The 15,370-nt window shown below is 41.0% G+C and overlaps 5 protein-coding genes across 5 annotated transcripts; 2 read left to right on the top strand and 3 right to left on the bottom strand.

The window, feature by feature from the left end:
• Nucleotides 1-249: 249 nt before the first annotated feature.
• Nucleotides 250-3,221, bottom strand: CLUP02_07342 (uncharacterized protein; the record flags this gene model as incomplete). The annotated part of the gene is made up of 9 exons (XM_049286337.1): nucleotides 250-446; nucleotides 558-940; nucleotides 995-1,954; nucleotides 2,025-2,410; nucleotides 2,472-2,632; nucleotides 2,694-2,809; nucleotides 2,860-2,907; nucleotides 2,976-3,085; nucleotides 3,165-3,221. 9 exons carry the CDS (start codon nucleotides 3,219-3,221, stop codon nucleotides 250-252), a joined length of 2,418 nt encoding a protein of 805 aa, XP_049143480.1.
• Nucleotides 3,222-3,264: 43 nt separating this feature from the next.
• Nucleotides 3,265-3,901, bottom strand: CLUP02_07341 (uncharacterized protein; the record flags this gene model as incomplete). The annotated part of the gene is made up of 4 exons (XM_049286336.1): nucleotides 3,265-3,354; nucleotides 3,433-3,591; nucleotides 3,626-3,743; nucleotides 3,798-3,901. The coding sequence occupies 4 exons, from the start codon at nucleotides 3,899-3,901 to the stop codon at nucleotides 3,265-3,267; spliced, it is 471 nt and encodes a 156-aa protein (XP_049143479.1).
• Nucleotides 3,902-4,594: 693 nt separating this feature from the next.
• CLUP02_07340 (base excision DNA repair protein) lies at nucleotides 4,595-5,773 on the top strand (the record flags this gene model as incomplete). The annotated part of the gene is made up of 1 exon (XM_049286335.1): nucleotides 4,595-5,773. The coding sequence occupies one exon, from the start codon at nucleotides 4,595-4,597 to the stop codon at nucleotides 5,771-5,773; it is 1,179 nt and encodes a 392-aa protein (XP_049143478.1).
• A 4,107-nt stretch (nucleotides 5,774-9,880) lies between these two features.
• CLUP02_07339 (uncharacterized protein) lies at nucleotides 9,881-10,045 on the top strand (the record flags this gene model as incomplete). The annotated part of the gene is made up of 1 exon (XM_049286334.1): nucleotides 9,881-10,045. A coding segment is annotated over one exon (165 nt), but the record flags the coding sequence as incomplete, so codon positions are not given.
• A 3,641-nt stretch (nucleotides 10,046-13,686) lies between these two features.
• CLUP02_07338 (uncharacterized protein) lies at nucleotides 13,687-15,333 on the bottom strand (the record flags this gene model as incomplete). Its single annotated transcript, XM_049286333.1, has 5 exons — nucleotides 13,687-13,790; nucleotides 13,884-14,819; nucleotides 14,890-14,957; nucleotides 15,020-15,073; nucleotides 15,209-15,333. The coding sequence occupies 5 exons, from the start codon at nucleotides 15,331-15,333 to the stop codon at nucleotides 13,687-13,689; spliced, it is 1,287 nt and encodes a 428-aa protein (XP_049143476.1).
• Between the last annotated feature and the right edge of the window lie 37 nt (nucleotides 15,334-15,370).

The raw sequence follows: 15,370 nt of genomic DNA, 5'->3' as shown, positions 1-15,370 counted from the left end.
TGCACCACTAGCCTTCGATAGCCACACGTACGATGTTGATCTGATGTTCGGGCGCTCGGTCACTAGTCGAGGTTTAGCGCTGTCAGAGGCGGGCTTTATACCCGACTGACACTGCACGACTGCTGACCTCCGGGTGAGAGAGCTGTGGTCTACTTCATGCCGTGGCATAGATTGTGCTGATGACTGGAAATATCTCACGGCACCAATGCATCGATTGATTTGATTACGTTGGTGAAATGAACTAGGGGCCTAATCAATAATCTCGATGGGTGGAAAGCCGTTGAACAGAAGCTCATGGTCACGGACAAAGATGATTCCAAGGCCGGTGCGCAAAGCTTGGCGAAAGACATCATCAGATGAAAAGCAACGCCATGCCAGTGCGTACAGACAGGTTTCATTGCGGATTGAGGTGGGTGTCAATGGGGCCGGCGGGTGCGAGGCGCAGTCTGGTCTTCATTGCAGTCGCTGGATGGCGATGGAAATGCAGGTATGTTCATTCAAGGTAAGGAAGAAAGCAGCCGAATACTACGCGGCAGAGTTCTCAACTCTAGCCGAACCATTCTTCTCTCCTTCCGAGGCTGAGTTGGTCCAGTGGCGGAATTGTCGTGCCGGTAGCCTCAACTCAAACATGCGATCAATTTCAGCCGGCGTTCGTCCCTTCATCTCGGGTACCAGGAAGAAGGCAATGACAAGCCCGAGGGCACAAAGACCAGCGAACACGAAACCGGTCTTGGCTTTAAGGTTGCCTTTGTCGGGGTTGAAGATGTATGGCAACACAAATCCAAAGATGGAGTTGTTTGCTCCCGCGGTAAACCAACCGATAGCTTGGGCTTTGGACCGTAAATGCAGCGCTGAGGTTTCGGCACCGACAACGTGTGAGGCAGGCCAAACTCCCAAACCCGCCACAATGACTACGGCTATCAATGTCATGGATGTGTACCTGTTGCAGTCAGTTAGAGCGGTGTTCACGACCACGAGGCTATGGTTAACGTACCATGGTATCACTGGACCCGACCAGCAGCCGACAATTCCCATGGCGGTCCAGATTATGGACAAGACGGATAGCGTGCTTAGAATGAGCCGCCTACGTCCTACCCGTGAGAGAACCCATACGCTCATGATGTTGGCAATCAAACCACAGACGAGGCCGAGTATAAGAACGATGACGCTTAGGTTGGCTTTCATGCCAACGACTTGCACAAAGTAGCTCGACTTTGACAGCAACGTCAGACCGAAGATGTTTGGCAATGAGTTGGAGAACATGATGATCAAGGTGCGCCTAAGGTTGACACCGCGGAATGAGTCGACATAGGTCGCATTGGTCAGTCGCCTTTCATGCTCGATGTTGCGGCGGATGGTGTCGAGAGTGTCCTCAGGGTCGGCACCAGCGGGATCCAGCTTCAGTTGAGCCTTGTGAGCCTGGGAATTCTTGTTTCTCCGAATGAGATACGTCGGGCTTTCGGGGATCAGGAACGCCATTAACAATGGAAGGGCAGAAAATGGCCATTGCGATGCAAAGCAAATAGTGTATCCGTTCGCCAGGTTAAGGCACGCGAAGATGACTGCGGCACCAGTCAACTGGCCAAGCAGCGTGAAGATTGGGAAAAAGGCCAGGAGCGGTCCTCTGAGATTAGGCGGTAGGATCTCCGACATGTACGTCTGGGAAGTCGTCATGACCATGCCGATGGCTCCTCCTTGAAAGCCTTTGCCAGCAAGGAAAATGATTCGCCGGGTATGGATATCAGGAGAGAGGTTGGAAACGAAGCAGACAGCAACACCAATGGCTGACAGAAAGGATCCCAATGCAAGCGACGCTCGACGACCATGTCTGTCTTGGAACACCCCTCCAATCAAAGAGCCAATCATGGAGCAGCCTGGGCTGACGAAGTTCCAGAGACCGAGCCAGAGTGAAGGCAGAATCCACTTTCCATTAAGCTGTTGACCAAAGTCATGTCTGGAAAGGTTTTGTTAGCCAGACATTTCAATACCAAGGACAGGGAGCCTCAGAGGGCAAGGACACATACTGAAAGCTGGGCATTGCTGAAACTGTGCCAACAATGACATAGTCGTAGCCGTACATCAGGATGGCGGAAGTCATGCCGATACAGTAGAGCACGACGCGACGCCACTTCTTGATTGACTGCCACAGAGTAAGGTGGCCATGCTGGTTGGTTTCTGGTTCCGAATTATTCGTACTTGCTATGCTGTTCACGGCGTTCAAGCGGCCGACGTTCACGGACTTGACACTCATGTTGTACAAGTCGTCAGCGGCATATCTCGTTGGCGGGCCCGAGCGATTGGGTGAGGCTTCGACGGTTTCTCGGGGCTTTGTGAGGTGCTTGTGATGGCTTGTCTTTGGTCCAAGAACTGCCGACAATGAAATGGTTGTTGGAGTCGATGGGAAGCGCTTCTAGAAGGCGAGGGAGCGGCAGCATTTTCATTCAAGAGAGTAGCACGCTTATTGCGCCCACGACGCTGGCCGAATACAAGCTAGGCTGGCATTCTAAGCCGCTTCCAGATCTTGGCGACTCTGCTAGGTGTGATCCGCATGTGTCCAAGACATTTCCAGGTTGCATTGCACCACCGCCAAGAGCATGTATTTGCAACTCAGAGCCTGTGGCGGGGAAAGTTCCTTTGGGGGATGGTGAGGACTGTCCAATGAATCGAGGTGGATGAAATTGGCATGCTGGCACCCGCGTTGTTGAGAGAGAGGGAGTTTCTTCTTTCGCCTGCGACACGCAGAATGCCGATGTGGAAATAGAAAAGATACGGGGCGAACCGGCCAGCTGACGACGAGGGGAACAGTCCTCTGGCCACCATCCAGCAGGTCGTTTGCAAGTTGCGTTTGCCTCGGCTTACGGTTGACGAGGTCGAGAGCGAGTGTTCATACTTGCTGGCTTGTAGGGGCTAGCCGCTCATTGTTTGCTCGAATGCGAAGCTTTGCGCCAAATGATCCGGCTCATTTAGAGTTGGACATGGCATTTTGGCCTTTTGTTCTCCTCGCGAATCTTGTGACGGCGCGTCGAAATTCGAATCCGTACATGGCGCGTTCCTGCGTAGCGCAACTTGGACGCTTCGCCATATGCTAGGCGCCCATGATCCATTGTCGATCTGCGTCAGGCACTTATCAATCGATCTGGTCTCTAGACGAGGAATATTTGCACAGCAGAGTTGTCGAGGCGTTCTCGATGATCCTCTGCCGCAGGCCTAGCGCAAGACATCTTCAAACGCATTCGAAATCAGTACGCTGAAGCGATCAGCCTTCTAAGCGATAAGAAAACGGTTTTGATCTTCAGGGTGGGTTAGGAAATAGTTGGATGTTCGGCCGGTAGCATGGGAGATCCATGCCTTCTGCTACAGATCGATTGAGTATTTGCAAGAGGAGGTCCTGTTCAGGAAAGATTCGAGTGCTCTTCCATCCCTGCAGCACACCCTCTTGAACGAGATACGTCCGTTAGGATGGAGGCGAGTCCACTTGAGGGGGCCATCATGCACGTGGGCGACGTGCCAGTCCTCAGGGATGTCCGGTGTATGATGCGGGGGGTCTGTCACGGCGTAAGGACGGGGAATGCCTTCCGGGCCCGTCGCCGGCTGTGATCACTGATGGTGAGGTATCAATTCCGACCCCCAAGTGCCTATGATGCCGTGCGTGCGTGGAGGACAGGTTGTGCTCCAAGAAGTGGAATGCGTTGGCAATGGAGGGCTGAGAGAGGCACGAGGGCGATTCGCCGAGATGCGAGTGGCTGCTTCAGAGGCTTAGGGGGCTGCGGCCTGGGTATGCTGCACTCAGGTTGCACTCGTTGGCACAGATTTTCTCGAGGGCAGCATCAGCATAAGGTGGTCGTGAATGCGCCAAGTCGCAAGTGCTGGTCGCGCGAAGAAGAAAAAAGCAAATATTCATTTGATGGATAGATTGGAGGAGGACTAGAGGAGCTGGACGGGAGCCTTCAAGCAGGGTAGGGGTACGTACTTACAATCTGTATGTACCGGAGGCCGGGGGGACCTTTGCCCTTCTTCTTGTCGCTCGTCTCGGAAAGACCCAGTTTGAGAGAGACGTACAAGTACCTAGGTACGTTAAAGGTACCTTACCTAAGGTACCTCAGGTAGGTAGATTGGGTGGAGTCTCAGAGACTGGAGAAAGGAAGGTGCAATGGCAACTCCGAAAACTTAATGGTAAACGAAAAACACGATGAAGAAGTCACGACGCGATGTTCCTGCCTTACCTACGTTCGTTACGGAGTAATTGAGGTAGGTTCCTTCCCTTGGAGCTCAACCTGGTGGTCATGATCGCGTCGTCTGTGCGTATCGACCAGGCACGGGCCAGGAGCCATCGCGTTCTCATTGACTGTCGAGGCGGGTGGTGGATCTCGGTGGGTCCATTTCGTTGACATCACCACTGAGGGCGCGGTGATGGCGTCGGCAACGTGCTTTTCTGCATCGTCATTGCTCGACCCCTGGATCAGCGACAGCGGCCATGCAGCGTTAAACTCACCTTCCAGCCTGCCTTATCCACTCATCTTGACTACTTCGCTTCGTGTATAATTCATATCGAATTGCCTTAAGGTACCGCTCATCAATCCACTCATATCAGTGCATGCGACCTGTCTTCATTGCGATGGCGAGAGCAACCCGTTCGAGTGCTCGTTTGGCCTCGACTGCCACGAAGCCATCAGACACCCCGAGTGCTACCAATGGCGCAACAAAAAAGGGTCGGTCTGTGAAGCAGACTTCGTCGGACAAGGAGAATACGCCTCAGCCAGAGAAAAGGAAACGGACAACAAGCAAAGCTGCAAGCTCAACACCGGCCAAAAAGGTCAAGACGGAGGATGCGGACCACACGGCGTCCCCGGATTTCGCCAACGTACCAGCCCTGACATCACTCAAGAAGGAACACGTCAAATCTGAAAGCCCAGACACTAAAGCAAAAGTCCAAAAGTCTCCTGCAGACTTAAAGTCCAAAAAGCTCAAGGCCTACTCTCAATACGCTGACAAGTCACCCTTTCCTGACTTCCCGCACCCGACACCGGACGAGTGCAAATTGGCCCACCGCATTCTGGCCAAACTGCACGGAAAACGAGAACGCCCTGCCGAAGTCAAGGCATCTTCATCCCGCGCCGGCTGCGGAGACTCGCCGTCCGTCCTCGATGCGCTGGTCAGGACCATCCTGAGCCAGAACACGAGCGACACAAACTCCACCCGCGCCAAGAGGAGCATGGACGACGTCTACGGCGGCAGCGACGAGTGGGAGAAGATTGTCGAGGGCGGGATCCCCAAGCTGCAGGAAGCCATCAAGTGCGGTGGGCTGAGCCAAGTCAAGAGCAAGGTCATTGTCGGCATCCTGAACCAGGTCAAGGAGAAGTACGGCTCGTATTCTCTCGATCATCTCTTCAATGTCAGCAATGAAGACGCGATGCAGGAGCTCATTAGCTTTCAGGGCGTCGGCCCGAAGACTGCTAGTTGCGTTCTTCTCTTTTGTCTGCAGAGGGAGTCGTTCGCAGTGGATACCCATGTGTGGAGAATCACCGGTCTCATGGGGTGGCGGCCGAAGAGCGCCTCGCGCGACGAAACCCACGCACATCTCGATGTTAGAATCCCAGATGAAGACAAGTATGGGCTTCACATCCTGCTTGTCAAGCACGGCAAGGTATGCAGTGAGTGCAAAGCTGGTGGTAAGAGTGTTGGAAAATGCGAGTTGAGAAAGGCTTTCCGCCATGAAAAGATCAAAAGTGAAGAAGGGAAGCCTTCCGATCTCAAAGTAGAGGCAGAGCCTTGAAGGCAGTTGCTACAGGTTGGTTGTTCTAAACGGACATGTCTGAAATTCATTACGTATCTACTTTATATAAATCTAGCCCTGTTTTGCAGTATTACGAGGAGTAATATTGTCGGATTAGAAGTCCAATTCGACCGCGGCATATAGCCGACTGCGCAGGGGCTAATTAGGGGCCCTATTTACGATTATCATAGCTAGCCTAACCTATAGTTAGAACCTCCTTTTTATACTTACTACGTAGATATTTATATAGTTTAATTAATCTCTTTATTAACTACGGTTCGAACTAACTACCCTATAATAAGGATACTAATACTAATTAGTAATTAAATTCTATTATTATAAATTAGTAAGGTATCTCGCTATATAAAAAAGACGACCTCTTAATACCGTACTAGATAAGAGATTTATACTAATTAACCTTATAGAAATAGATAAAAAAGGAGGCGATTTTTAAATACTATACGGAATTGAGTAATCGTAGCCCTTTATTACCTATAAAAGGTCGACGTTTATTATATTAAACTATATTAATTAACGGAACTGCTTAAGTAACTAGCCTTTTACTATTACCCTGAGTAGCTTTTTTATTAAATAACTTTTCTATAGCCGGCTCGTAATTAGAAATTAACTAGTTAAATTAGTAAAAGGAAATACTTACGTAACGACTACTTACTTAATTAATTAGCGTAACGAACGAGCTTAATAATATAATATAAAAGAGTACCGCGCGATTAAAAAAGGAGATCTCTAAATATAAATATTCTTACTTAGTAATAAAAGTAACCTTATAAGAGTTATTAAGCTAAGAGATTTATAGTATATAAAAAAGTCTATTATTATAAGGATTTTATAAATACGACCTTAAGCCCGCGATTTAAACGACCTCCTTATAGCTCTCTTAACTACCCCCTAAGTATTATTTAGGAATATAATATAAGGGACGGTTTAATAAGAGAAGAGGGGATTTAGAGGTCTTAATAATATTAAGTTAAGAATATTACGGATCTTAGAGATTAACTTAGGAAAAAAGCGGCTATTTTAAAGTAGTCCTACGACCTCCCGTTAGAGTTATTATTAACCTAAGAAAAGGCTAAAAAAACGAGGATCTAAGGGGAAAAGAAAAGAATCCTCTAAAGGGCCACTAAAAGGCTTTTTTTTATATTAATTCCTAGCGCGAGATTACTAATTTTAAAAAATTAACTAAGTAATAGAAGGGATCGCTAGTAAGTAATAATTACCTAACTATAATTAAGCTACGAAAAAGACTACCTAAAAGATATAAAATAGGGTACCGAGAGGTTATAAAAAATAAGATCTCTAAATATCTAACCCTACTGCGTACGAGCGATAAATAAGTATTTTTTAATAAGTCCTTAAAATCTATAATTTTATAAAAAGGAGGGCTTAATTTTATTAACTATACTTAACGGCCTATATAGTTCTTAATAACCTATATAGCTCTTTTACGAGCCGCCCGGCGTTTACTTTTAACTATTTTTATAGAATACCGCCCTAGAAGAAGTAGGTTAAAAAAAGAAGCTATTTAGAGATTATAAAGAGCACGAGGCTTAAGAAGCTAGAAGTATACGGGATAGTAAAAATCGGTAATTAATAAAGATCCCGAGACTAATTACTATATTTTCTTATAGTAATATAAACGTCTACTATTATTATTATAAAAAGGAACTACTAAAACCTACCTTTTTATACTAAATAAAAAGGAGGATCTTAGTAAGTATAATAGCTAGCGATTTAGAAGGGTAGTAGTAATTACTAAAAATAGTAAAAATAAGAGTAGTAGCGAGATAGCGAGAAGAAGTGGGAATCTCCTAGACCCCGATAAATTCGTTAAGTAGCAAAAGTACGGATTTATTATAACTAGCGCGCGGATTAAATATATTCTTATTAAAATTAAATACGCTAGCGACTACTAATATAAGTATAAGCTAAAGCACGACCCTTAGCGAGTTAGGGTAAGGAAAAAGAGGACGAAACCCGATCCTAAATAGAATCCTAATCCTTTATAAATAAGTAAATATTAACCCGGACTATTAGGGGACGTAGATATATAGAATCGTAAATTAGCCTAATAGCGAGCAAATTAACGTAGTATTAATATATTTAACTAAGGTCTACGAGAAAAAGGGGCTATAGGGGTAACCCCTATTTTACGAGATCGCAAACGACCTTAGTTACTAGCTAGATAAATAGTTCGCGAGCGCAAGCCTAAGAATTATAAAAGTAGTTAATAAATTCCTTTACGGGCGAGGGGTATTATTAGCGTAATTATAATTATAAGAGCTATATAAAATACTAATAATAATAATTATAGAAGAGGAATTCGTATTATAAAACTAAGCATAAGTCGATAGAGCGTATAATTACTTTAACGAATTTAGAAAAAGGGTAAACGACTTAGATTTCCTCCCTATAATTACTAACGGAAATCTATCGTTATAAAAAGATATACCGGGGCAAAATATAGTACTAGAAGTACGATAATTAATAATTCTATCTATTTTAATTTATAACTCGTTACCGCTATTAATACGAAATTCGGTGCTAATTAGCTAATAGGAAAAGAAATAGACGACCCGAAGTTATTAATAGTACGTAGCGACATAGGGATCGTATATAAATACCGAAAATCTAGTAGCGAATATAAAGTAATTTATAAACTTTAAAAAGATCTTCTTAAAAGAGAAATTATACTCTGGGGGGAAGTATAAGGTTTTATAAGAAACCCTAACGATGTTTTATAATTACTATAAAAAAGTCAGAATTAGGGAATACTAGTATTATTTAGTAATTAATATCGTACTTATAAGCAAAGCCTCTAATTATTATTATAAAGCGGTGCGTAATCTCGATCGAAACGACTTTTTTAATATAATTAACGTAATCCGAAGCCGCTTTAAGACTTATAATAAGAACCTAGAGCTCCTATCTAAGCTACGAGCGATTTTTTTTATATTTATAGCTAGGATAATAGAGGGTAAATTGCGAGTAGAGATCTTTAAAAAGCTTATTGATCGAATTAATAAGTTAATAAAAACCTAGCTAAATAAGGGGATAAACGAGCGGAAAGTCGGATATTTTTATATTATAGTTTAGTATATACTAAAAGTAAAAATAACTCTATATTAGGTACCCGAAGATTACGAGACACTTTACTTAAGGCTAAGATCTAGCTTTAATATTAAAGCGAGAATACTATACTAAATCTATTTCTAAGTATACGACGGCCCTTATTAATAATATTAAGTTAATCGGACGTATAATAAAAAAAGAAAAGAGGCTAGATATAGTAATCGCTAGTAAAGAGGCCTAGATTTATTAAATAGGTAGAGATTTAACTTATGGGCAGAGTAATAGAAGAGGTAATATTATATTTATAAAAAGGATAAATATTAGTTAAGTAACTACTTTAAGGAAGAGCGTATTAAATCGTACGAATAGTATAGAAAGTCGAGGGTAATAAACGGTAAAACTAGCCCTCGTCGGTTTAACTAATTTCTTATTATATATAAGGGTAGATCTAGGGGTACGGAATTTAGTAACGGTAGCTAAAGTAGCGGCTTAAAATATATACCCCCTATAGGAGATTCGGAAGATAAAGAAGATCTTACCCCCTATATTAACGAATTAGATTACGACGAAATTAATAATATTAACTACTCTTTTTTCGCCCCGTTAGCCTTTAGAAAATATACGAGGCTAAACGAATAAAGGGTAGTAGAAGCTCTTAATAAGTAGGCTTTTATTTATAAATAGTAAGAGAAGGTCCCTTAAACAATAAATATAGAGGCGGCTAAAAGGGCGAATTTAATAGGGCCGAAGCCTATTTTCTTAATAATTAGGGAGAAGACGTTATCTTTTTTAATATTTAAAAAAAAGGAATATAGTACTAAGCAAATCTAGGGGTAACTAGAGGGTTTTTTTTTATACTACTTAGATCCCTCGAATACTAAGCTCGTATAGGTATTTTACGCGAGCGAAAAGTACGGCCTAGATAACTTTTATAAGATTATCCTAAATACTAAGGTATTATAATAATTAACTAAAAAAAAAGGGTAATTCTAGGCGCTATAAAAGATTGCGCTAGTAACGCTTAATACGTTAATAGCGGGTATTATAAAGATTAGTTTTAGCCTAGGTAAGGAAATCGTCGCCCTAGGTATAGTAGAAATAGAGACGTACCTCGGAACGATAACTTTTTATATTTTGCCCGTTAATACCCCATTTCTCTTATATCTAAAAAATATAAATTAACTAAGTATTATATTCGATAATACGAGGAATAGAATCTCTAGTAATAAGTACTTTAAAATAGTCGAACGACGATGGGGGTATGCGTTTATAAAGCTTACTAATAATACGAAGTTAATTAATTATTTAATAAAAAGTGAGCTTAGAAAACTATACTAGAGATTTGGGCACCCGTCGGTTACGAGGCTATATAACTTCTTAAAGTAATTAGGTAATAATAATATCGAAAAAGGGGCGCTAAAGTAGTTAACGAAAGTATGTTATTAATACTAAATAAATGCGCAGAGCCCACGCAAATTTAAGTTTAAATTACGCAATAAGCTTAACTTTAACTAGGAAATCGTCGTCGATATTTTCTATTTAAATAGTTAGCTAGTACTATATATAATTAACGTAGCTATATCCTTCTAAGTAGGGCAATTTCTCTAGGATCTATAAATAAAAATAATATAAATAGCCCTATAAAAAAGCTAGATCGATATATATTAAGGACCGTTAGACGGTATTAGAACCGACGTTAGTACTAGCTTTAAGTTAATAGAATTTAGAGATAATACGACGGCCTATAGTATATAGCTAAAAGTCGTACTTATTAAAGCGCACTATAGTATTAAAAAAGTAAAAAGGGCATACTAGTAGTTAAAAAGGGCGTTTAGAATTATTAAAGAGGAAAATCCGGATTCTACCGATAACGAATGCCTCTAGATAGTACTTAAATACTATAATAATACTATAGGGCCCAACGGACTTATACTAACGCTATTAGTATTTAGAGTATATTTAAAAACGACCTTAGCCTCGCTACCGTCGCTAGGCATAAGCTAACGAGCCTAAGTAATTAAAAAAATAATACGGGTACTGCGCGAGGTAAATATAAAAAGGTAAGTTAACGAAGTAATTACTATGTATAATAGGCCCGATATAAGAGGTAATCTAAATATATTACTAAATTTAAATATATAAGTATAGCGCGAAATTACTTAATAGTAAGCTAGGCTATATAAATTAATTTCCGTTAACGAGCGCTCTTATATAGTTATAAAAGATCGTAACTAGCTATTTAAAGTATTAATTACGGTAGTTAGACCGTACTATATAGATCCTAACGAGGTAATTTCTAACTTATAAGAAGAAAAAGAGCTAGGGGAAACTATATAACCCGTAGTAGAGGCATAAAAAATTATCCTTAATAAAATCGTCGTAATAATACTAATAAACGACGAAGAAGAGGAAATTACTAAAAGGGCACTAATATTACTAATAAGACGTCGTAAAAAACTACGACGGCAAGCCCCAACGCAGTAATTTATTACTAATAACGAGGTAATTAACACTTTTTATATAGTAAAAAAGAAAGCTAATTTCGAGCTAGTAGTTAAACTACGTAAAGAAGGTATAATTATAACTACTAAAAAGCCGTATAAGAGATTAGATCTTATTAAAGTAAACACTTTGCGTAATTAAGAGGTCTATTAATTTATCCTATATAACTTAAAAAAATATATAAACCTCTATATATTTAAATTACGAATAGTTCGTAAGATTAAAGGGAAAGGAATACCCTAGCCGTACGAGAAGTTTAGATACGTAATTTAGGGGTACGGTAACGTTAAAAAAGCGACGCTACTTATATAATCGCTTATTATATAGCGCTATAGCTAACGATTAATAATAGTATTAATAATATCGCTACGGAAGAAGGGATATAAGATTTAGAGCCGTAATATTACCTAGGTATATACCTAATTAGCTATAGGGCTTATAAGGAAAATCCTGGCCTATTTACTAAAAGAAATAGCTAGTAAGTACCTAGAAGGCACAATTATTAAAGTACTTAAGCTACTATATAGGCTCGTAGAATCGGGCACTTATTAGTAAGCTACTTACTACGATTTTTATATTAATTAACTATTAATAGTTACTTTTATATACGACCCGTGCTTATTAATTACGGAGCACAAAAGTAACTAATTTAGGATCGTTAGAATATAGACTAACGATATATTAAGCCTATTTAATATTAACTTTATAAAAAAAGAGGATAAGGAGCTCTAGAAAGCGGGCTTCGTAACGAAGCTAAAAGAGGTCTTTATAATAAATATACCTTTAGTATTTAACAACGGGATTCTTATAATTAAAAGGGAAACCGTCGTCTTTTAATAAAAGGGGTAGGGTAAGAAAATTAACCTCGTTAATCCGAACGTAACTAACGTTAAGAAGTAATATAAAGCTAAGCTCGCGCGAGGGGTATATATTATAAGTATTTATTAGCTTAAAGTAACTTTTAACTACGCTAGAGTAGCATAGGCTATAAATCTAACTAAATAAGACGTCGAGGTACTTAATAAGTAACTTAAATAGTAAAAGACGAATCTCGATCGAGGTCTCGTTTATTACCTAATCGACCTTATAATTAGTAAGCTCTACGTCTTCGTTAATAGGTTATTTACGAATAATAACGACCTTACTTCGTAATTAAGGTATATTATTATCCTAGCTAACGAAAGTATAGGCGAGAGCGAATTTACTATATATAGTAATATAATCTACTACTTATTAACTAAAAATAAATAAGTAACAAGAAGTGTACTAGCGTCGGAGGTTTATAATATAGTTAATAGCGTTAACCTCTCCTATACGATTTTAATAATACTAAGGAAAATTACCGATCGAATTAACCTTTTACTTATTCTAACGGTTATCTATACCGATTCCTACTCGCTATATAAATACCTCGTTAAATTAAGAATAATAAAAGAAAAGAGGCTTATAATCGATATTATAGCCCTTAAGTAATCGTATAAAAGGCGCGAAATACTTAAGATCTATTAGATTAATAATAAAAATAACCTCGTAAACGCTTTTATAAAAGTAGTACTAAATAAGGGATTAGAGTAATTCGTAAGTAATAAAAAAGTTATTATACGAATAAAAGGATAGGTTATATAAAAAGAGTGGAGAAAAGGGGGAAAAGGAGACGACTTAGTAAACGGGCCTAAGGTCGAATTATACCTCTAACCGTAGCGGTTAAATTAATAAAAAAAAGAGAAAGTTAGTATCGGATTAGAAATCTAATTTAACCGCGGTATATAACCGACTATATAGGGGCTAATTAGGGGCCCTATTTACGATTATCGTAGCTAGCCTAACCTACGGTTAGAACCTCCTTTTTATACCTACTACGTAGATATTTATATAATTTAATTAATCTCTTCGTTAACTACGGTTCGAACTAACTACCCTATAATAGGGATACTAACAAATATTAAGGCTTTTAGCTAATTAATATACTAAGGACATTACCACCATAAGCTATGAGACTAATCCGACATAAACCTTAAGGTGGTAGATGTAAGACAATGAATTATTACAAAATCCATCTACGTAAAATGGTTAGAAAAGGTGAGGTTTCTGATCTAGGTTGAATCACACTCGCGGATGCTCGAAAATGTACGTTAAGAAATCCAACAGAGCGCTAGCTTCATAACGATACAATTAAAATTATAATAATGCGATAGTTTTTATTTATTTAAATTTAGGTTTTCTGCTGTTTTTCTTTTGTTTTTTGTTTTCTTGAAGCAAGACAGACAAATAATTCTACTTGAAATAGCGACTTGAAGTTCACCGACGGAATGAGACTGGACCTATGTTTGCACCATAAAAGGGTCTGTCGTTTGTACTCGCTCCTTCCGGCCACCCAGTATGGCTGTCGATGCGTTCCATAACTCGTGATACTGACTTTGAGCCTCTTGTCAATTGGTAGTGATGTCTTGGAACACGCTGCCAGTCGTACTTCATCTGGATTCAATAATCCGTGAGTGACTGATTGATATCCTGGAACCTGTGCTCTCAAAGTACGAGAATGCTTCCACCTTCAACCCCATCCTCTCTACCGAAGCAGAGATACGAAAATCCCCAGATTCAGACGGGTCCGTAGCGATGATTAGGAATTGCGCTTTTTCTTCCTTCATTGCCAATTCCGTTTGTTCCTTGTATAGAGCCACCAGCTTTCCTAGAATGAAAGAGTCAAAGATCGCGACTGGTAGGGCGGCAGGGTTGTCGATATGACAGATGACGGTCATCTGTCTTGGCAATTGTCGTAACAGGCGCTTGAAAACGAACCAATGATGGTCAAGCCAGGAAACCTCCAAGGATTTGAAAGTGCACAATGCATCATTGTCAAAAAAGCCGAGCCCACATAGCCTCAAAATCTGGTCAATGAGGGACTGAACCATCATCAACTCGACATCTTTGTTCTTGGGGAACTTGTGGCCACAGAAGATGGCAAGACTAAGAAACCGGTCTTCAGGTTGTCCGCGAATAATACCCTCATTCTGTAGCGTCTTTCGACTGTCTTCGACATATATCTTGCAATACATCGATAATGCGGTTTCCGTCCATCTATTGTCGGGATCGGAATCGATTTCCGGACAGCAGTATTTCCTAATGATAAACACTGGGTTTGAAGTGTTGGATGACGTATTGGAGCCGGTGTACTTAAAAACAATCCTCTTATCTTCAAAGATCGTTCTAGCCTGATTCTCCGCGGAACCGAGTACGTGGTGTCCCACCTCTACCAAACAACGCGTATCGAGACCCCAAGCATAAGAGTTGAGACTGCTGAACATATTATGCCATTCTTGTTGTCTTGCTTCCGCATATGGGTCTCGATAATCAGGCAAGTCAAACACCCGGGCCATTCTGTAGTGTTTGATCTTCAGTGAGGTAGTTAGTACAGAGGATAGAGTGATATAGATAGCAAGGATTTCATAGTGACCTTGGATGAATAGTTGGAGTACGTCTTGGTAAAAGACCTAATCGACTGGCAAAATATCAGGTAGATTCACAGTAGAGCTGCTGAGGATGGAAGCTGCCGGAAGCTAAAAGGCCCTCCGGTGACCAGCGGAAATATCTACTAGGTGATCTCTGGTACAGCGCCAAGACAACTTGGTTTACTTCCTTGTATGAATGGAATACATGATATCCCTAGCCAAGCTGCGATGAATGCACCGTGGTCTCCGGGGCGGTGATCTATTCACTCCAAACATCTTCTTTGTATGTGTGCTGTTTCGTTGGCCGGGGTTATCCTATTGTACCTAGAATATGGACCTAGAATACGGGAGAGTGTCCTTCTGTCTGAATTCCCCTGAACAGCTAATTCATAACATTCTGTCTAACCCGAACGCGCTGAAGACTTTTGTTTGTGCCGCAGGTGGACACGATCCTGCACCGCACAGACGTCCATTGACCTTGAAGTTTGAACAGCCGAAGGTAAATGCGGCAAAAGACATTCAAGCATGGCAGCTGTTTCTTATCCAACAAAAATTC

Source organism: Colletotrichum lupini, chromosome 4 (assembly GCF_023278565.1).
Source record: "Colletotrichum lupini chromosome 4, complete sequence".
Classification (NCBI taxonomy): domain Eukaryota; kingdom Fungi; phylum Ascomycota; class Sordariomycetes; order Glomerellales; family Glomerellaceae; genus Colletotrichum; species Colletotrichum lupini.
Note: the sequence above shows the minus strand (reverse complement) of the source record. Positions and strands in the feature narration are given on the sequence as shown.